At 39.7% G+C, this 21965-nt stretch overlaps 1 protein-coding gene across 1 annotated transcript; it reads right to left on the bottom strand.

Annotated features, from left to right (window-relative positions):
* Nucleotides 1-1351: 1351 nt before the first annotated feature.
* On the bottom strand, nucleotides 1352-21519 carry synpra (synaptoporin a). Its single transcript, XM_069146517.1, has 6 exons — nucleotides 21358-21519; nucleotides 21166-21231; nucleotides 4513-4637; nucleotides 4165-4363; nucleotides 3749-3940; nucleotides 1352-2986 (listed from the first exon to the last, which is right to left on the bottom strand). The coding sequence occupies exons 1-6, from the start codon at nucleotides 21373-21375 to the stop codon at nucleotides 2735-2737; spliced, it is 852 nt and encodes a 283-aa protein (XP_069002618.1). The 5' UTR covers nucleotides 21376-21519; the 3' UTR covers nucleotides 1352-2734.
* Between the last annotated feature and the right edge of the window lie 446 nt (nucleotides 21520-21965).

Below are 21965 nucleotides of genomic sequence, written 5' to 3'. Positions count from 1 at the left end.
TCACCAGGACTTGCTTCACCACTCCAATGTCCGCTGGTTAAGTTTGGGGAAAGTATGTCAACGAGTGTGGGAGCTCAAACAGGAGATTATCTCATTTTTGGAGCTACTTGAGAAAGCTGACGATTTTCCTGAGCTGAGTGACACAGATTGTCTTTGTGATTTATCTTTTGCTGAGGACGTACTGACACACATGAATGAGCTGAACGTGAAGCTACAAGGGAAAGACCAGTTTGTCCATGAAATGTACACAAACGTCAGAGCCTTCAAAACCAAGCTAGCTTTATTCTCAAAGCAAATGTCAAACAAGTCATTTGCTCATTTCCCCACGCTGGCTACGCTGAAAGACGCCCCTCGACGTGAAAAAATACAGGAAATCACTGGACGACCTGCACGGAGAATTCTGCCATCGGTTCTCTGATTTTGGAAAAATTGACAAGTCCCTTCAGCTGGTGTCATGTCCCTTCAGCTGGTGTCCTGTCTCTTCAGCTGGTGTCGTGTCCCTTCACACAAGACCCTGAAACGGCGCCACAGGAGCTGCAATTAGAACTGATTGAGCTCCAATGTGACACCGTCTTAAAGGAGAAGTTCAACTCTCTTAAACTGGATGAGTTTTATGCTTCATTAAAGCAGCCAAATTTCCAAACATCCAGAAGATGGCACAGAAGATGCTGGTGTTGTTTGGCTCTACGTACGTGTGTGAACAGACTTTTAGTGTGATGAACACCAACAAAGCACCTCACAGATCCCAGTTGAATGATGAACACCTCAGATCTGTTCTGAGAATTGCCACAACAAAACACCAGACTTAGACGCACTGGCAAAGAAGGGTGATCAACAACACTGTTCCCACTAAAAGTGAATGTAAGTATTAACACGGTAATGCCTTTTTTATGTTTATGTTTGATATGTATGCATCTGGTGCTGGCCCGGCCCGTCTGTCAAATTTTAAAAGTCAATGTGGCCCCTGAGCCAAAAAGTTTGCCCACCCCTGGTTTAGAAGCTCCTCTGCTGTTTGATAAAAGTTTGATCACATGTGCTGACACTACTCGGGTGTACTGGACATATGAGACTTCTCAGCACATTTGCATTCACAATATGTTTAATGTTAGGGGTATTAGAATATTCTCGCTGTCATGCTGCTCTATCCCTCAACTAATGAGTGATTCCCTCAGTGGGTAATTTTCTTTTCCAGTGAGAATTTCTAGTGAGAAAATTCCACAGCTTTAGGGAAATAACATGCAACAACAGAGCTCAATAACTACAAGCATTAGTTAAATTCTGATGAGGTTGTGTATATAAGGGCCTATCTGTAATGGAACCCAATGAAAAAAGAGACATCTGACCAGATACGTGAAGACAAGCCATTTATGGACAAATCTTTACATCTTTAATAGCATTAATTCCTGTAAAATATCATCCACACTCAGTACAGGGACCTGTACACTTTTGTCATGGATGTCAGACTATTATTCATACATGGATGTTCAATCTACCTTATAATACCAATGCAAGCCACATGCTGAGAAGGTCCAAAACAGGGTTGCACAAGTCATATTAATGTAAATGAACAGCAATTAGGCATTACCCTTTGATTATGACTATACAATGCATGAACTGCACAGACTTTTGTTGTACAAAACTGAACTGTGATTTTAAAGTAGATGAACGCCCAGTCTTAGTGCACCAATGAGCTCGTGGAACTGAATGTGGAACTGAAATGCTTTTTTTTGCCTGGCTTTAGCAGTGGATATGGATACGATCAACATGCTTCACAGAGGTGTAACTTATGTTTGGAATATCCCAGTAGTCTGAGGGTAGTTTAGAAAACACTCACAGTAATTGTTGCAGGAGTGACCACTTGTAAACAGCAACAGAGACAATCTCCTTCCTTACATTATTCAAATAAAGGACCATGTGATCATGTCTGTGCAGAAGAAATGAAAACCATGGAAACAGAAACTGCATGCTGCAATGGTTGCATATATTTTTCTTCTCTTGCACAAACTGTGTATAGTGTATTTTGCAGAATGCAGTTATTGCTTTAGGTTTTTAGACTTTCTGACATTGTCAAAAAACAATGTTAGAAATGAGTTAGACTGTTTTTGTAACAAATATAACAGAAAATTCACGAAATTATTTTCTGAATCCATATTGGAATTACAAATACCCATTATCAAAATATATTTCCTGTTAGAATAAAAAATGATGTAAATATCTGATCAACTTTCAGTGATGAGTCAGGGCAGTGTGAACTATGTAAACTTTCAGAGATAAAATGCATGTTTTTTTTCTCCCCTCGTTTCACAGAGATAAGTAGCACACATACAACATCATGCACTTAAAAACTTGAAGAATTGTACAAACATAGAGCATTATTTTTCTTCCACAACAGAGTGAAAACCAGTTTGAAAAAGACATCCAGTCAAAACAGTGTAGGTCACTTACCAAGAACATTGACAGAAACTGTCACTAATGTGTTTCTAACTACAAGAAATACAACATTCAGCAAACAACACCTTTGAAGCAGAAGGAGTAAAAGACTAGATCTAATCATTTTGTACAATACCCAACAATACTCATATTTACATTTGGTGTACACCTTTTTTAATGACCACCTTTTTGTTTTTTTGCACAGACGGATCAAAGACAAACTCTCCTTTTCTCTACTTCTCTCATCCCCTGATTGCCCTGGTTAAAGATGCAGAGGTGCCACACACAAATTGAAAAGGCACAGCTACATTTGATTGGAGTAGGAGGTGGGCCCTCCTACCTGGCTGTACTCAGACGGCTGGCCGAGGTTTCCCTGTGTGTTGTAGTTCCCTGACTGGTCAAAACTTCCCTGGTTGTAGGTCTGCTGGTTAACGGTACTGGTTTGTTTCTCAGATGCCCCGCCTGTGAACTTTGATGCACCCTTGTGCCAACCCGTCTCCTTAAAGACAAACCAGATGTTTCCAGCCCATAGTACAAAGTTAAGAAACCCAAAAGCCTGAAGAGAGAGAGAACAAAGCAAAATTATATTAAAGGAGGAGTGCGTAGGATTAAGTGGCATCTAGAGGTTGCAGATTGAAGACTGAACACCCTCCACATCACCCCCCTCCCCCCCTTCCAAGCAAGTAATGTTCATTTCACTCAATCTTTTTGATATTTTCAAGTTTTCCTTTGTTTTTGATTTTAAATGAATATTTTTACCTTTTTAACTTTACTTCTGTCTCCTCACCAATTTATCTTTCACTGACAGTTTGGCTGCTTGCACTGATCACACATAAACAGACATTTCAATGCCTCTCTGATTTTAATTTTACACTTCAAATTAAACGTTTTTGCTTTTGCACAACCATAGGAAAAGCTTTTTCACACCTTTTGGCTCCCATAACTTCCACAGTTCATATCGAGTTTACTCCAACTGCTTTCAGTGCTAACACTTCAAATGACATAGATACACTTCAACTGGTGATAATATATTTTAAGACTTTCACATCAGCTGAAACTCACAGCTTCACTTATCACTTACTGTACACTCCAAATGACATGTTAACTTCCTCTCAGCTCTGTCACTTTAACTGATACTTTAACTTCACTCAGTGCTAACACTGAAAAAGTTGACATTTGAAATCAATTAATCTTCATATTAAACTGCTTCATTATTTTAACAATTTCAAAATTTTTGAAATAAGAACAAAATTTGCCCTTTCTAGTTTATTTCTTTCATTCATTCCCACTATCTGGAACACACATTCTCTGAACCTACCACTGAGGTGTTAAGTCCGGACCAGTGAGGTCCATGCACAGAGCCACACTTGTTGCTCTGGCTTTTGCAGGCAGAGATGAGGAACTGCACCTCATCTGGATCAGTGGCCAGTTTCACATCAGACAGAGCTTTGGCCCAAGCTGAAGAACTGACCAACCACATGAAGGAGAACACTACTGTCACTACAAAGTCCTGCGAGAGAGAAAAGACATCAGGTATAAAAAAAATTCAGCTCAAGAAACCATAAAATTACTGTTGTCATTACCTTTTGAAAATACTGTTTGAATGAGTCTTCAGAATTCATTATTACATGAATCAACCAAAGGGACTAGAGGATAAGATTTTATATAAGCTTCCACTGCTGAGTAACTTCCTACTAAGCACTGAAAAAGTGTAGTAGAGTCCACTGTACTCACAATGAGCGGTCCTCGGCTGTTTTCGTGGTACTTGTTCTGAAAGAATATGTAAACAATGGTGGCCATGAGGGAATACAAGAAGGCAAAGACCGCGATAGTGACGAAGAACTCTGCAGAGGATGAATAGTCTCCAACGAGGAACACTTGCTCCATCCTCATGGCCTCACACACGGGTGCTTCAAAGGACACCTGGTGCAACCTGGAACACACACACAAGAAGGGACAATGGTCAATACCTACCTACAACTGAAGAAAGAGATCCATAGCAGTATTTTTATAGAATCTTAATCCAAGGATGTCACAGTGGCTAATTCTCAATTCAGAGATGCAAATATGAAGCCCACTCACCTGAAAGGATAAGCAAAGTCGATGCCGATGCTGAGGTTGCTGCTGGCCTTCTCCATGCAGTCAACACTAACCCGCAGCTGCCCAGTGTAGCCACCACATGTCGCAAATGCAAAAATGGCAAAAAGCTGTGGAGCAACAAGGAAAAAAGATGAAAAAAATCTGATGCTTTTCTGACAATGACAACTACAACTGATATTAACTGACCACAATATGTTGCCGCAATATTAAACCTGATCACAGGCATGTTCATACAGTCACATACAGCCACCCAGAAGTAGATTCTGTAACAATGCTCTCTTAAGCACAGATTTCTCTCAGTCCACCTGTATCTGTTTCATTATAGTTTTACTGAGGGCCACAGTGAGACCAAACCACGGCTCTAATATCAGAGGCCTCAGAACAGACTCTTGGCTTGGGGATTTGACGACTTGCCTGCAATGCAGACACGGAGCTGGTCGATCAGCAAGGAAGAGGAAATAGGACCTATAAAACTAATGGGAATAAGATTTGTTCAGACCATGTGTCAGGAAGCAGGACTTTATTGTGCACTGTTGGTGCAGATTATTGATCACACAGGTTTTTACTAGACACGAGTTTCCTTAACACTGCATGGGGTCATTTTTAGTTCAAAAAAATGTTTGACAGACCTACAGTACATGGTTCTTTTGAAAACAATTTTTTTTTTGTGAAGCATTTGTTCACTTTAATCCCCTTCTTGATGCTCTGTTGCTAACTGTGTTATCCTACCAAATATTCGTGTGAAATTTGGTCATGGTGCATGACTTTTTGGGTTATGACAACAACCTTGTTTTGTGAGGTGACAGTGACCTTTGACCACCAAAATCTAATCAGTTCATCCGTGAGTCGAAGTGAATGCTTGTGCCACATTAAAAAAAAAAAAATCCCTCAAGGAGTTCTTGAGATATTGCATTCATAAAAAGGGAATAATGCGAGGTCGCATTGACCTTTGACCTTTAAAATCTTATCACGATTCTTGAGATATCATGTTTACAAGAACTGGACAGACAGATAACCCTGAAAACATAATGCCCCCTGCGAAAGCTAACGCCGGCCAGCACTGATGACAACAGCAGAAGCGAAGCAAAACATAAAAGATGTCTGCAGAAAAAACAAAACAATGGTTTGAAAGAGGCTAAAATGCTTTGTACTGCTCAGATGAACTGTAGAAACAGGTCTTTTTCACAGATGACATTTTGACATTTAACAGCCTGAAAAAACAGGTTTAAGTAATAAAATGAATAATGACTGGAGTGGATGTAGCCTCTTAGCCTGCTGGCTCACTGTCACATTAGTTGGTTCATCATTATGAGCTGCTGACTTAACATATTAAATTGAGTCATTATTAATATAAAAATATTGAACAATATATTAACTCACAAATTTTAAATTTTGCATGAAGAGTTTTACAACTCAGAGTAAACAAAAAAACAGAACCTGGAATGAATTTCTAGTACCAAGTAATGAAGACAAACAGTGAATATCAGCAGTCCCGCCATTTAAAACCTTTGCTTAGGGACATCTCAACAATGTCTATGCCGTGAAGCCAGCTGAACACCAGCTGATAGCAATTTGGCCACATCAGCACCTTGACTACAATAGCTGCAGTGAGTGTGTGGGGTGTGCTGAGTTTGGACAGACACAGACTCTGAGTTTGGAGGAAGAGACCACAGTTTGTGCTCCCTCCACTGTCACCTGATGATGACTTCCCCCTTGAACACTTTGAGTGTGTAAACACATCAGCAGAACAGCAAGAAAAAAAAACAACTCTACGAATAAAGCATATGGACGCTGCAAAATATTAGACAGGAATTTATAGCAATTAGCCAATCCTTTCTCATTAACATAATGTACATGTAAATATATACATTTTATTAATTTCCAGTCAGATTAACAAATGCCTAGGTTTTGTTTTCGGACAGAGTTGAGCTATTGAACTGTTAAAGGTCAACTCAGTACATTTTCTAATGAAACATAATTTGAATATTAGCAGACTTCCCAGCATGCAATTAATGAATTAACAAGTTTAAAACAAATAAACCATAAAGGTTTGCTCAACAGATCATTTCAATTAAGCTGAAATAGATTTGCAAGTTCAAACAACTGTCTAAACAGTTCAATAAATTTACAAATCTGTCAGCCCAACTGAGACTATAGGATTTACACTAATACAATGTTTGGTCAAGATAACAAAGAACAAAGTATATTTGATTCAACCTAAAAGTTAAAGGATGCTATTTTGCTTAAGTTGAAGAAGCAACACGTTATGTTTTACAATGAACAGGTACAATTTTAAAATTATAGTATAAAATCTGTAAAATGAAACAGCATTGGCACAGATGGTAGGTGACTACAATTAAATAAGGACAGAATCCATAGTTAAACCTAATGACCTAATGATTATAGGCTCCAACTCTCATTTTAATGACACTAAGATCAGAAAGAATGTCCATAATGTTGTAAAAAAGCATCAACAATGTTTGCTATAAAGAGTATATCCGTTAGTAAAACTTTAACTTACTGGTGCAAATATAGCCATGCACATTGAAGATGGGATGCTCTAATCCAGTTTTGTAATGCGGCAACTCCCCGAATTATTCAGATAATGACACCGGAGCTGGAAGAGGCTGCCTCAGGAGTGTGTGTGTGTGTGTGTGTGTGTGTGTGTGTGTGTGTGTGTGTGTGTGTTTGACACTGTCTTATTGTCTCGTCACTTTGCTTCAAATCTGAGCAGTCATTTTAATGACTATATATTGAATGACATGAAGTTCAGCATTTTTATATAAGTGATTACTAAAACTCACACTAAATAGTTATATAATCAGCCTGTGTAGAGAGGAGGTTGGGGTGGATGGATGGGTCAATAAATCAAAAACCTCCTACTACGACTATTTGTTTCAGACTAATAATGCTTTTTTTTTTTTTTTTTAACCATGACCATTTCATAATCTTTAACGTGTTTTTATTAATGCAACCATGACAGTGGAAGTCCTGTATTTGAACTCAAACCCTAATCTTTCCCTAAACCTAACAAAACAGAGGAAAAAAATATCTGTGCTGAATTTCCTGCTGCCAGTGGGGGTGTTTATTAAAGTAATGTTTCCATGATTAACATCAGAGGATCGAAACAAAGAACCTATATGAAATAGGTTGGAAGACGTGTTGCTCTTTCCCTATGGGGAGATGAGATGGAAACTGATTTTGTAAATGTTGAAAGCTAATTGTTACAACTCAAGTGATTTTACAAAGCAATGAGTTCCCTTTTAAAAATTTTGCTTTATGACATTTGTGTTTTTGTTTAAACCAAAGAAAGCAGTTCATGGACAACATACTGTAACAGGAATACTTGATGTAAAATAATGTGTGCGACAAGATATTATCTAAAGTGGTTCAATACAACAGTGCATTATATTGTATGATATAAAGGATTAAGTGGAGACAATGCAGTTTAGAATAAAAATGTTAAACCTAAAGCCACATATTTTATGGACATTAAGGCATACAATGATGAAACTGATGCTAACGAAAAATTGGAACTTAGGAGCTTTCAACATGGGGAGATCTTTCATTCTACCTTTCCAATAAAAACTAATGGAAACACATTTCTTTCACTTCATACTCCTGAGTAAAATCCCTTTTTTCCCTGGTATGTAGTTGGGGGTGGGGATTAAAACCACGAAATTGATGGAGAAATGGAAGTTGACACTTTTTTTCTGGGATATGAAGAAAATTTTGGACCATTAAAAACAAGGACACAAAGTCAAGATCAGTCAAATAAACGGGTTTGCCATTATAATCAACCAACACGAACATGCAGCAAACACATAATCATAAACACATACATGCTCTGCCCTTTATATGCTCTCTCTTAGCCCACTTGTCCATATAAAGCTCCCCGTAGCCTCAAGAGCTCTCACCACCATAATCACCATAATCAGACCTGACGCCTAGTTAGCATGAACCTCCCCTCTCCCATATAAAAGACAGCTGCACATGCAGCTTGCCAGCAGCATAAGCAGGATATACACGGTCTCTCTCTATTTGAAAAAGCCCTTCAGCCTCTGGGGGGCGCTATCAGATCACTGAGCTGGACTACCCACACTCATACTGGGAATGTGTTTGAGCATGTTCTTAAAGTGAAAACAGATTAAGTGTACATGTCATCTTGCAGACAAAAGCTTTATCATCAGTAAACCCCAGTCCCTCACACCTGTGTGAGGCAGGCGGGCTGCACAGTACCACCACCGGTCAGCTACGCCAACAACACTATCAGGTTCGCCCTTTAATAACAGCGACTAGTATCCCAGAGATAATATAAAAACTGAGAGATCAGTTCAGCTAACTTCACTTATTGCCTAACTTACCAGTTTACCTCTGAACACAATGATAACTTGACCTGCTGTGCAACAAGCAAAAGAAAAAGAGATGCTACTTGCTACTATATTACATCGAGGAAGGAAACCAAGAGGTAGATCTTAGGGAAAAACTACAGTTATACAATTGCATCCCATCCAATTTTAATACATATATTAAAAGTAGGTGCTACGTATTACTCTGTATCTGCAAAGTCTGTTGACTAAGGAGAAGAGAAAAGCCCAGGGTATATCACAATAAAACCCACTAGGCAGGTACCCGCAATGTAAAAAAGGGAATATTTTTTTTAACTAGAAATAATGTAGGGAAAAAGAGATAACATACACTGGATTAATTTCTTCTGAGGTTTGTTTTTCAAAAGACGAACACAGTAACACCTTATGTATGCCTATTTAGCATTCATGTGTAGCATGCAAACATACATAGAAATGTAGTTTGTGTTGATAAGGACATTTTAAAGGGCATAAAGTACAGAAGGTTGTCATTTTGTTGCAATATTTTACATGATATATTTTATAATTACAACAGTGTTTTACTGTTTTGTCTCATTATCTGGTATACACCAAATCCAAGACTTATAGTTGCTGAAATATCCATATTTGTTATAGAATATTGATTAAATGCCTAAATACTGCTTATAAATGATTAAAAAAAAAGGAGGACTTAAGGTGTTACCATGTAGATAGCGAAGAGTTTGATTTGACTGAGTTAATGCTTTTGGTTTTGTTACTTCCTTCTGCTCGCTGATGTGACCTTTTTAAATTGTGTTTCTTAATAGACTGCATCTGTGATGTGCTGACTTCAGTGAGCACTACATTAGTCTTGGACAATCTGACAGCAAAGCAGTGAACCTGTGAAATCAAACAAAGAAATGCACATTCCCTTGTTGCAAAGGAAAATCCGGCTTGTCTTAAGCTGTATTTTAACAATTAAAATCAATATCACACAGAAGATTTGACACATTTTGAAAAGTTGGAAATGTGGAAGCCAGTAAACGTATTTCATGAACTCTCAGTGCACCACCTGAAATATATTATCAGATGGTTGATGCCACCTTGTGGTTCGATGTAGAGTTTGGGGGATACCTTTACATGCAGCTTGTTATTCGCTGATAAATACAACATCATGTTTCTGTTCTGTTATTATGAACTTGATGTACTGACTGCAGTATGTAATTATGGGTTAGAGCTTCTTAGCTTCTATGCTCACAGTTGAGTTTTAAAATATTTTAGCACAGTAAATGGGGGATGACCTTAAATATACAGTAGATGAGTTTTTATAACTGGAATGTCTGAGAGGATCTTCTGACAGTTGAATTGTCACATTATTGTTATCACAGCTGACAGTGACATAAACATACAGAATACAGACATATGAAGAAACAAGGAAATAAATCAGTCAATAAATGTGAAAAGGATCTTACAGTTAAGTGTCTCTTGTTAGCTCACAGGGGCATATAGGCACAATATAGGCGATGCTTTGGGAAGCTGCTATGGGTTACAAAGGACTAAACTTGGTCTGACTGGGTTAGATCAGCCCAGATTAATGTCAAATGTTGTATGATAGAGAGAGAGAGAGAGTTCCTATTTCCACTTGTTTCCTGCAGCTTCAGGCCTCAGGTGAAGGCTGAAAGCTGTAATGATACACAGCTGGAACCTCTGCTATGCTTCTATTAAAGTGTTTTTCAGTGATTTGCTGTCTTTAGTTTTGGGGTCTGTGGGTTCAAACCAAAGATGTCCCCTCGTTATGTGGCTTAACTAAGTCTAACAAACATGCGGTCACAGGAAGGTGGTGATCAACCTAGGATTTCCAAATCCAGCTATAAGCGTGTTCACTTAAAAGAGGTGGTGTTTGCAGCATCTGACCAATCACAAACGTGGACAAGTCTCCTGGTACCAGAGCAGCATACTTTAAATACAAAGAGCAAATTATACTATTAGATAAATATAAAGAAGTTAAACACATAGGTTAAGCGCAACTAAGCACACTGTGATTCTGAAGTTTAAAGGCTTCTAATATCATGTTCTCCGTCATCAGAGCACAAGTACATCTGACGATAATTGCATTCCATTAAAATCATTTTACTTTAATGTTTTCTTCAGAATCTGATTTATCGCCAAGTAAGTTTTCACATTCAAATGATTTTTCTTGGTGTAGTGGTGCAGAACAATAAAAAAAACAAAAACTAAGCTAGAAATCAAGCAGAGAGAAAAATACAACTCAGGTAAGGCAGGAGGTATATAAATTAAGTTCCACAATAAAAAACTAAAATATGCATAGTAGTGCAAATGTCCTCATTACAAACTATATATGTAAGGTACAAAGCATACTAATAAGTGTGTTAATGTAACGCTCTGTTAGATGTGATGAGATCACAGATGTTCAAAATCAGATTATTGAATTTAATGTGCTGTGTATTCTCATGGTGTGTTTGACGGTTTGAGTCATATTCCTTCAGCTGCAGCCCTGCTGGTGTCAAACAGACCGGGGAGCAAATAAGAAATAAGTTGGCTTACTGTCATATCTTTCAAGTACAACAAGTACAAGGCTTTAGTGCTTCAATCAGTGTCTTTTGTCTAATAATATCATGACATTTTTTAAAAGCACAATGAAATGAATTATATATCTACTCTAAATTTTCAGAGAAAGCCAGGGAGGTTTGTATCCCCCTCGAGACCCCCGTGTTGTCTGAACAAACACGAGAAAAAAAGTGACCAGAAGAGTGACAGAATATAAACTCCCTCCTAATTATCACAAACACCCCAAGATAAACATCTCTCTCACTCTCACTGTATGTCTATATAGTCTTTCCTGCAGCTGCCTCCTCTGCCTGTGATTTTCGGCTCGGGTTTAGCCCCTCTCATTTCTGGCTGGGGCCTTTGAACAGGAGAGCGTGGCATTGTGGAAGGAGGGTGGATGCTAAGCCCCGCGCCTCTGTGTGTTTATCTGCCTCTCCCAGCTGGGCTCCTCAGGGAACAAGAGATAGAGAGAGGGTGAGAGAGGGAGAGAGTGGGGGGAAAGGAGGGGAAGCAAAAGAGAGTGACAGATAGAGAAGAGGAAAAAGCCAGGGCTCAGAAATGAAATGCAAACAAAGCTCTGAAACATCTCCCTGTTTGCCTTCATTTCCACTGACCTACATGGCATTGAAGAACATAGTACAAATGTGAATATCATAATTTGCTTGTAAGATATTTTTGGAGTTTCATTAAAGATGAAGAACTCAACTTGCAATATTGTTGTTATTGCGATATTTTATTTAAATGAGTGGATGTGGATAAGAATCAAGGATTCTGTCTGATGCAGCTCAGGCAGGGTTTTGAAGCTCAAATGAAGATGTGAGTGAGAACTGTGGAGGAGCGGAGGCAGGCTGAGGATTATGAAACTGATTCAGTAGCTTCAGGCTTGACCACCGGCAACCAGACATACTGCCCAGTACACACAGTCTTCACAGTGAAGAGGAAAACAAAAAGATGATCCAGGCAGGGAAACAACAAGAGAAGGTGCAGTGGGGACAGCGACAGAATATTTATGGAGTGGTAGCTTCGTAAAATTAGGAATATGTGTCTCTAAAATAAATAAATTAAGCAACAAAGAAATAGAGAGAAAGTTGAAGAGCTGCTTAAACACAAGGACGTGATTAGACGGACAGAGGAAGTGAGAGAGGCGGCACCAGGCCAGAAGGTGACGATCAGCAAACGAGCTAAAAGACGCATTCACTGATGAGCTGCACTTGACATTTTTGCAAATTTCATTGCACACGCTACACACACACACGCACGCGCACGCACACACACACACACACACACACACGCACGCACACACACACACACACACACACACACACACACACACACACACACGCACATCATCCACCTGCTCTATTCATGTTGATAGGAATCACTGCGGTGTCAAGAGGCTGCCTCAGGAGGAGTAAAACGCCTCAGATCTTCAGCCGCCTCCCTGCCTGACTCGGAGGCGGAAAAAAAAACTAGGACACTATATGAATCCAGAAAGAAAGAAAAATGAAACAGAGGGGGAGACAGATTAAGAAAGGGAGGCATGTCTCTTTCAAATTGATTATCCTCTTGCTTATCCTGATAATAAAACTACTCTTAAAAACAATCAAAAACCAACCACATAGAAGTTTGAAAAGAGAACAGAAAAAAAAAGATCAGAAAGAGGTTTCTGAAATTTTAAGAACATTTTAAAAATAGTAATATGAAATACAGTGCAATTTAGGGAACAAACTTTTTGGCAAATGCTCAGGACTTGCCACTTCCATACAGATTGAATGGAAACAATGTATACTTGACAAGCACTGACAAGCCTCCTAAAGTTTTTCAGATAAACCTCACAAAAATAATTTGTCTTATCTGAGTTGATCCAAAAACAGCCTCAACCAGATACATAAACTAGAGCACAGATGAACAGGCAGCTGTTTTGGTTAGCCAACAAGTTTCCCTGAAAATAGATCCCAATCAAGCAGCAATCGACAGTGACCTCACCCATTGGTTTGTGAACTTCTGTTATGAAGCCTCGACTTGCTAGCTCAGAGCAGTTTGGAGCCAGATGTGACCATATTTGGATGAGCAGGGGAGGAGCGAGTGGAAGATCTGACTCGATCTGGTTGGAAACCCGAGCACACTGATAGCGTAAACCTGACTGCGCCATAGGCATGTCAATCAAACAGACACCCCCCCCAAATATATGTCTTTTTGAGGCTTAAATTCTAATAAATGATGGCATTATTCTTAGATGGACCTCCATAAACATAATAAGGAGTGACATCAGCTAGCAACAGCATTACAACTTGTGGAAAAAAATGATTGACTTTATATTTCATGAGACAAGTGTCTATGTAGCCGGAGGCTTTTTGGAGACAACACCGGTGGTATTACACTTTAAGGTACTTTTGCATTGGCCTCATTTTTCAGACTTGGAAGCCATGTCCACATTTATATACACTTCATGATCCCATGAAACGCAGAAAATGACAACAGGGGGCTGGCTCATTTCTCTGGTTGCTTTTGATTGCACTTACAAACAAATGTGAAACTGAATTTTTGGGTGAAAATGTTTGTACTTTCTCTTTTTTAAAATGTTGTTTTGCTCGACTCTGTTTTGTCTGAATTTCTAGAATCGGAATCTCTGGACTGCAAGTGCCAAGTTATCATGACACGTAAGCAGAATGGCCCCATTTATGAAAAAAAAAATATCTAAAAAAAAGATTTCCTTCGAATGTGGCTGATAAAAACAACTAAATCCAAGACCACTTGAGAAAATAGAGGCAATGTTAGTGTGAATAACAGAAAAACATTTTGTATCTGATAGCCTGAGAGCCAATAATGTTCAAATATGGAATCTGAATGACCTACTAATCTCCAAAACCATCTGTCTGAAATTGTCATGTGTTTTCATGCTTATGTATTCATACAGTATTCCCGATTATTTAGATGTCCGTGTTTGTGTGTGCATGGCTGCACGTGTGACTCTGAATTAGTATAACCACTCGGTGCATGAGCGTTTAAGGGCCTAGACGCGAGCGGGCAATGTGTATGTATGTAAACGTAGAATAAAAATATCTCACTCTCTCCAGTCAGGCGGAAGCATTAGCCAGAGTCCACACACACACACACACACACACACACACACACACACACACACACCAATGCACATGCACACAAACACACGGTCTCACTTGCTCTCACTGCTCCAGTGTGCAAACACGAGCGATTTTACGCCAGCTAGTTAAGTATAAACAAAATAACAAACAGGGATCAGAAATGGAAGCACAGTGTGACGAGCAGACAGATGGACATTTGAACTGAACTTTTACACAACAGTGACGTGGTAGCTAACTGATATAGTATTAGGATGTGGGAAAAAAAAAAAAAGAATTTAGTTTTGGTGATTTTTTTTTTTCTTCTCTAATTCACTTAAAACTAGTAAAGTAAGTAACAATGCTTTACTTGAATGTATTAAAGTAGAATTTATACGATAACTATTACATTGTTACTCTTACACGCAAGACAAAAGGTTTTTCCAACACACAGTTCTTCCCACCTGTACATACAGATGTGATTAGACGGTACTTCAATGATATTGATCTGCATTCGTCAGAAAAACACACTTACTTCACTGACTAAAGAACAAGCAAAGAATAAAAGCCTGGAGTGGAAAGCTGTCTGATCATTGCTTCAGTAGCAGCATCACAGAACAAAATCAGTAGCTCATTTAGCGGCGGCTAATCCCCCCTGCACAGGGAGCGCTTTGTGCCAAGCGCAGCCCAGATTCATCTTTCCCTCTATCTCTCTGCTCTCGCCCTTTGTAAGCTTCACTGACCACAAGAAAATTTCCATTTATTTTTGTAACAGTGTCCCTTCTTGGTGCTCTTCATATCCCTGTGGGGTTTCCATGGCAAGTTAGTCAGGTGACCTAGCTGGAACCCGTCCCGTTTTCTGTGGGGACAGTTCCTGCCAATTTTGAAGCTGGGAGCACCCAAAAGAATATATATAAGAATGTATAACAAACCCACTTGTTGTGTGTGTATTTATACGGTGTGTTTATATGGGTTAAATATTTTGGACCAGAGTTTACATGTTGGTTTATGGTAAAGACATATGAACCTAACTAGTTCATACAAAGTGTAATTGGGAGCCAGCTGCTTGTGGCCCTCAGTAGAATTGCATTTTAAGGCACCTCTATACTGGCTTCACCTTTTGGACCATTTTCAGACTATATCCACTTTTATCCCACAAGCAATACACAAATAAACAAATCCAGATTGTATCTTGGTTGATTTTTGAACGCCTGGACAACAAAAAACACATGAAATAGAATTTGTACCAATCGGATCCAAACCACATTTTGAGGTGGTTTGAAATCCGATTCCAATTGGATTTCTACAGATGTGTCTCAGTTTGGACACTTTGCTGGCTCAGATCTGATTTCTTGCTTCACTCACAAGGCGACACCCTGCGACAACGTCAGACAGAGTGAGCAGAATCTATGATACCACAAGCAGAGTGTTATCAGAAAGTGTTGATTTAGATTTTTGCGATTTTTGCAGTCTGAACAAAGCCGTTGGTGTAGAGCTTAGGGAGTAAGTATTTTGTTATTATACCTGCAAGTAATGAAGTTTCTATTAAGAATAATTAAGGATAAAGGTGGACTGCCTGAAATCAAAACATGCTGATGATGGACTTTGTTGTACGTGTTACCCTGTCTGCAAGATCTCACAACATCCTCTGGAAGAATCTTACTAGATCCCAGCAAGCTTATTATCCTGGTCGTGTTTAACCTCAGTGAATTACAACAATTTCTGTGTCCCTTTGTGACATTTCTATTTCTTCATGCTCTAGTCTCTGTACAACACCTGTGCTCTTCCGGGCAATATGTGTGTGTGGGATGTCCTGTTTTTACAGACATGTCCTACAGGAGATGACAGCTTAACCTTTTCCTGTCTGAGTCACAGATGGTGAACCATTTTCTCAGGGTTGAGAGGGACACAGAGGACCAGGTCAGAAAAGACCATGTCACATCCACGAGCTGACCAGCTACCCTGCAAACCCTCAAGGCAAGATTACATCATGTCTGGATGTTTGTCAGACCTGCAGATACATCGACAAAACTGCTCTGCTTTTTTCTGTTGTATTTTAGAGGGATGTTTGAGCACACTAAGTTCCATAAAACAATAACTTTGATTTCTAGATTCAAGTGACTACTTATTCAATCAGATTTGGTCAATGAAAAGACTGAACATGACATGATTGCCACTGGTGATGTAAAAAAAAGATGTACAGAGTTTCCGCTGTCCTGATGTCATTGGGGAGCTCATTCCACCATTTAGGAGCCAGGACAGCAAACAGTCGTGATTTTGTAGTGTTTAGCTCGCTGCGAGGGAGCAACAAGCCAATTGGTAGAAGCAGAGCGGAGGGAGCGGGCTGGGATGTAGGGTTGGACCATGTCCTGGATGTAGACTGGACCCGATCTGTTCGCAGCACGGTACACAAGTACCAATGTTTTGAAACGGATGCGGGCAGCTACTGGTAACCAGTGAAGGGAGCGGAGGAGCGGAGTAGTGGGAGTGAATTTAGGAGGTTAAAGACCAGTCGAGCTGCGGCGTTCTGGATGAGCTGCAGAGGTCGGATGGCACTAACAGGTAGACCTGCCAGGAGGGAGTTACAGTAGTCCAGACGTGAGATGACCAGACCTGGACCAGAATCTGGACCAGAACCTACGCCACCTTCTGAGTGAGAAGAGGACGTATTCTCCTGATGTTGTGCAGCATGTATCTACAGGAACGTGTTGTTGCAGTGATGTTGGCAGAAAGAGGGAGTTGACTGTCGAGTGTCACGCCGAGGTTCCTAGCAGTCAGGGTCGGGGATAACACAGAGTTGTCCAAGGTTTCTCAAATCCAATCTTTAGTAAAAACTGTCTGCATTGTTATTTGCAAGTTAGTGGATCGGCTCATAAATAGGTTGTGAAAGAAAAAGCAGGATGCAAGAGAGCCATCTAAGTTTGTTTAAATCTGTTGAGTCTGTTCTGTGTTCTACTCATGAGGTTTTATATTTGCATAACTACAGAGTAATTTTGGCTGGTCTCAGTATTGCAATAAAAAAAATGGTGTTCATTTGGCAACATGTTTTGAGATCAGGGTTTCACTCTGAATGTGTGATACAAATGATGTCTGCATTTACCAAAGAAATCTTTTGATTTTATGCTTTCTTGAGATAATTCTAATAATAGGTATTACATATTTACTCCGACAGTGACCAGCATGCTGTAAATCACAGCTTTGAGCATTTCCCAACAATATGTACAGGTTTGGCATGCAACCTATGCATGTATACTTGTTTAGCCGTTTGACTTTCCGTCTTTATTTTCAAACTTGTGTGAAACAGGGAAACAGTTGGGAAACATCAATTATTCCTGATGACTTCAAGCTTGACCATATGTGAAGCTAAAACTAGCAAATATTTGTAATTTGTGCTTGATGTAAAACTGCAGTTTTACATCATTATCATGATCAGAATTTGATCCACTTTTCACTATTCAAACATTTTGTATGTTAAACTTGTCAGATCCAAGCAGTTGTTGAAAGGAACACAAACACACCCAGTGAGCTGACCAAGTCAAAGTAAACTGGCATTCAGTAACGGTAACTGACCTACTGCCCTATGTTTGGTACGATCACAGGACAGTAGGTCATGGGCTGTGGATGAGAGGACGACCCTTACTCATAAATTCAGCTCATGATGGAGTCTTTGTGACTCATCCGCCTGAGTTTTGCTTCAGTATAGGAGGCCAATGAGCTGATATAGTGCTTGTAGAACTGCACTGTGTGATGGTACAACAGCCTGGCGATGCTTTAGTGCGTAACAAAATGCATGTTTATCATTTGCATCATGTGCTCAAGCAACTGTACAATTTTGCTCTCTTTTTCCTTTTTTCCATCTCTCCATCAGATGCACACACATGAAGACACATACATGCACGCACGCACGCATGCACACACACACACACACACACACACACACACAGTGAAGAGTTTGGGCACATCTCAAAGGACAGTTTCTGCATGAGTTGGTCCACAGTAGAGAGGAGGGGACCTTACAGCTGTTTGGAGTAGAATATGTCAGCCACGGACAGTGTGCCAAACACACACACACACACACACACACACACACACACACACACACACACACACACACACACACACACACACACATGCACACACACGTACATGAACACACATAGCCTGAGCCATGAAACCATCCTATGGACTATCCTGCAGACATAACTGATTATGAATGTGCCATATCCTTGTGCCGATCCAGCATTGACTGACGATGCTGTAAACCTACTAGTTTACTGCAACATCTTGACTAAAGTTAACATAACCTTTAAACAGCCTTCTGTTTGTCCACATGACCAATCAGACAGACAGACAAGGGTCCATCATTACCAAAGTAAATGTCAATTGCTGCCTAAAAAAAAGCCTTCAATACCGGCGGGCAAGTAAACAAACCAAACTGACACACGAGTTTCTGCTGGTGTCATACTGTGGGAAGAATTTTACTGCAGGCCGTTTAGATAATGAAGCATGATTATAATAAACACCGAAAATACTGTGGCTGACATTGTTTTCCTGGTTTTGCAGATGCTTCACAAGTGATTGCCACGTCAGCCGAAAAAAAAAGCTGCTGTTTGAATGCTGATCTGAAAACTCCTGTACAGCATCCCCAGGAATTACATTCATACTGTACAATTCTGCATCTCACAGTTGACATCCAATGCCAATAATTAATAACAGCGCTGTTATTGGTGTGGCCTTTGTGTGATAAAGAAATGTCATGTGACCTACAAAGGGAACCTTATAATCACAGTTTTCCTTAATTTGAACCTCAAATTTAGTTGTCTAACTCAAATTTACAGCCTTTAAATTAGTTTTAAATACACTGGCAATAGATGTATGAAAAACACTGTAATTATAATTCTATATTTGCTTTTGACAAAATTGTCAGGAATCCACATTCCTGTTACGTGACAGTTTGCAAAAAGAGAAAAATCCTGAGGATGAGTATAAGATGTGTTTCTACATGCACATCATGAACATGCCCGGTGCAGGACTACCTGTGCAGTTGCTGTTACAAAGGCCATGATTGTCCAGTTAATGAGTCTAATGAGAAACAAAATGGTCCTCCTGTGTACTTTGAACAATTCCATCAGATGTTTCCATATATCTATCAAAGTCTCCTCAGGCTGGCGCACAACTGTCCTGGAGTCAGAGACTGATGTTGGGCCAAATGAGGGCAAGTTACATTGACAAAATTCTAGATGGAGGTAGAAAAAATGAAACCGACCGAGGCTGCATGGAGATCCCTTTCTTCTTTGGTGTTAGAGTCTGACAACTGCACCACCGTTGTGCCGCAGAATAAATCAGAATACTTGGGTCATAATTTGAATTGTATGCATTTATATGAGCCCAGCGGAGACATTAGCAGAGTTTCCCTCTCTTGAGGTGGGGGACTAAAAAAAAATGCAGCAAAGGAAAGGTCACTTTTATAATTCTCTCTAAGTTCGAGGGTGGTTGGATAAATTGTAAAAAAAGATCGTGTTTGATTACATCAGAGCGAACACTATCATGTAATCAGGGCATCAATATGTCACTGGATGTCACAGGACGGTGTGCAGTCATGGTCACACGATCGCACATACTAGCACACACACACACACACACACACACACACACACACACACACAGAGAGTCAAAAGGAGACACACATAGGGAGCCATGACAGAATGTTATCTTCATCATTCAGATGGTGCTTTGGATCATCTGCTTGATCTTTGGCTCTAGTACACAAAAATCACAGAGAATCTGGTCTCACAAACAGATAAATGCACTCGGGAACTCACCTCACTGATCTGTTACCTCAGCTAAAATGTCCTGTGTCTGTTGAAACTGAGTTTGACCAAGGTTCACACCATCCGAATGTAAAAATAAAACAGTTTTATTAGATTTTTATGGAGCTATGACAGGTGCTCCAGGATTCTCTGCACATTTGATGACATCTGCAAAATTGGGAAAGACAAGCTCCCTCTCTGGCTGAGCAAAAGCTGAATACCCTCATGGCTACAGTAATTTCTCTAAACTCACATCAAAGAAATTCACTTATCGTTTTTGGCTCAGGGCTTCTCTGCACTGTACAATAAACACGAGAATCTCCAACCAGCACCCAGACAGGCTGAGGTAGTAAAGCTTTAATTTAGTCAAAGCTAGGACACCCCGTTCTTATTGTTGATTCCTGTTATATCATTTCAAAAATGGTAAATTGGGGCATTTTTTGTGGACTGTGGAAAAACGCACAGGGTTGGCACAACGCATATCCAAATTACGCATAATTGAAAAGCTACATAGCGGGTTCCCCTGGCATGTAGTTCTCACGGAGCTATAAATCCTTACATAAACTTCAGCCATTTAGTCACGGCGAAACGGATCATAGCCGTGATGGTTGCGGGTAAGGTGTGGAAGTATCACAAACACCACAATTCAGAGAGCAAAACACAACGGCTGCGGTAAAGTTCAAGTTTCACCACACAGATGCGGGAATTTGATGAAAACCAGACACTCAAGAGTAGAAAATGTGGGCTTTAGTGATATCACCACACAGCAGACACCACACATTATGTAATTCATGATGCATTTACATTGCATTATTAAGTTTTTGCAAGAAAAACAATGAAGTTTCAACTCACCCATTCCAAAACACGGATAAATCCCAGAGGTAATTTTAGCACTTGAAATGTCCCTGTAGATGCAAGCTACACAAAGACAAAGAGGGAGAAGGAAAATATTGTCACTAATTTCACCAATTAACGACACCAATTGGGCGGTAATTACACACACTCCCGTGACAGAATTATCTTTTTGTTTATTTATTTGCTCACCTGGTTTGCGGTGTCCATTTCAGCTGCAGGGCACTTTGTTTGATAAATGTTAGATTGGATGCGAACAACCTCAAACCGCAAGCCAAGACCCGATTGATGTGTCGGTCGCGCGTTAACAGTCAGGAGCTCTGGGCTCTGATTCCGACTCCGGCCGGAAAAGCCCGAGCACATCGTCGGCTTTTTATTTTTTTGGGGAGGGACAGCAGTTTGCCATGGAGACAGGCCGGGACTGGCCTCCTGAAAAAGGAGTGATGTCTGTTTGTTTGCCATTGGAGGGAACTTTTATCAGTTTAGCATTTGATATTTAGTTTGTCAGCTTTCCATACACACTCTATAAACATGGCTTAAATAAATTACATAATGCTCTGGTTTTGGTTCATGGTTTTAAGCAAATTGACAGCGCATTTTTTCTGATTAAATGGGCTGTTTTAATGAAGGACCTCCTGGTAAAATAATAAAACTTTTATAGGTTGAAATTACCTGCGTGTTTATGAAGCTCAAAAATATAAATGTAGCCTATTATAAAAGTACACCAAATAAGGTTCCCTGATGTCATTACAGGAGAATTTTTTTAGTTACACATATATAAACTCATTTGTGAATTTCTG

The sequence above is a fragment of the Embiotoca jacksoni genome, unplaced genomic scaffold, assembly GCF_022577435.1.
Source record: "Embiotoca jacksoni isolate LCO1_2020_lvr unplaced genomic scaffold, fEmbJac1.0.p SCAF_1, whole genome shotgun sequence".
In the NCBI taxonomy this organism is placed as follows: Eukaryota; Metazoa; Chordata; class Actinopteri; family Embiotocidae; genus Embiotoca; species Embiotoca jacksoni.
This window is presented reverse-complemented; position numbering and strand designations above follow the sequence as displayed.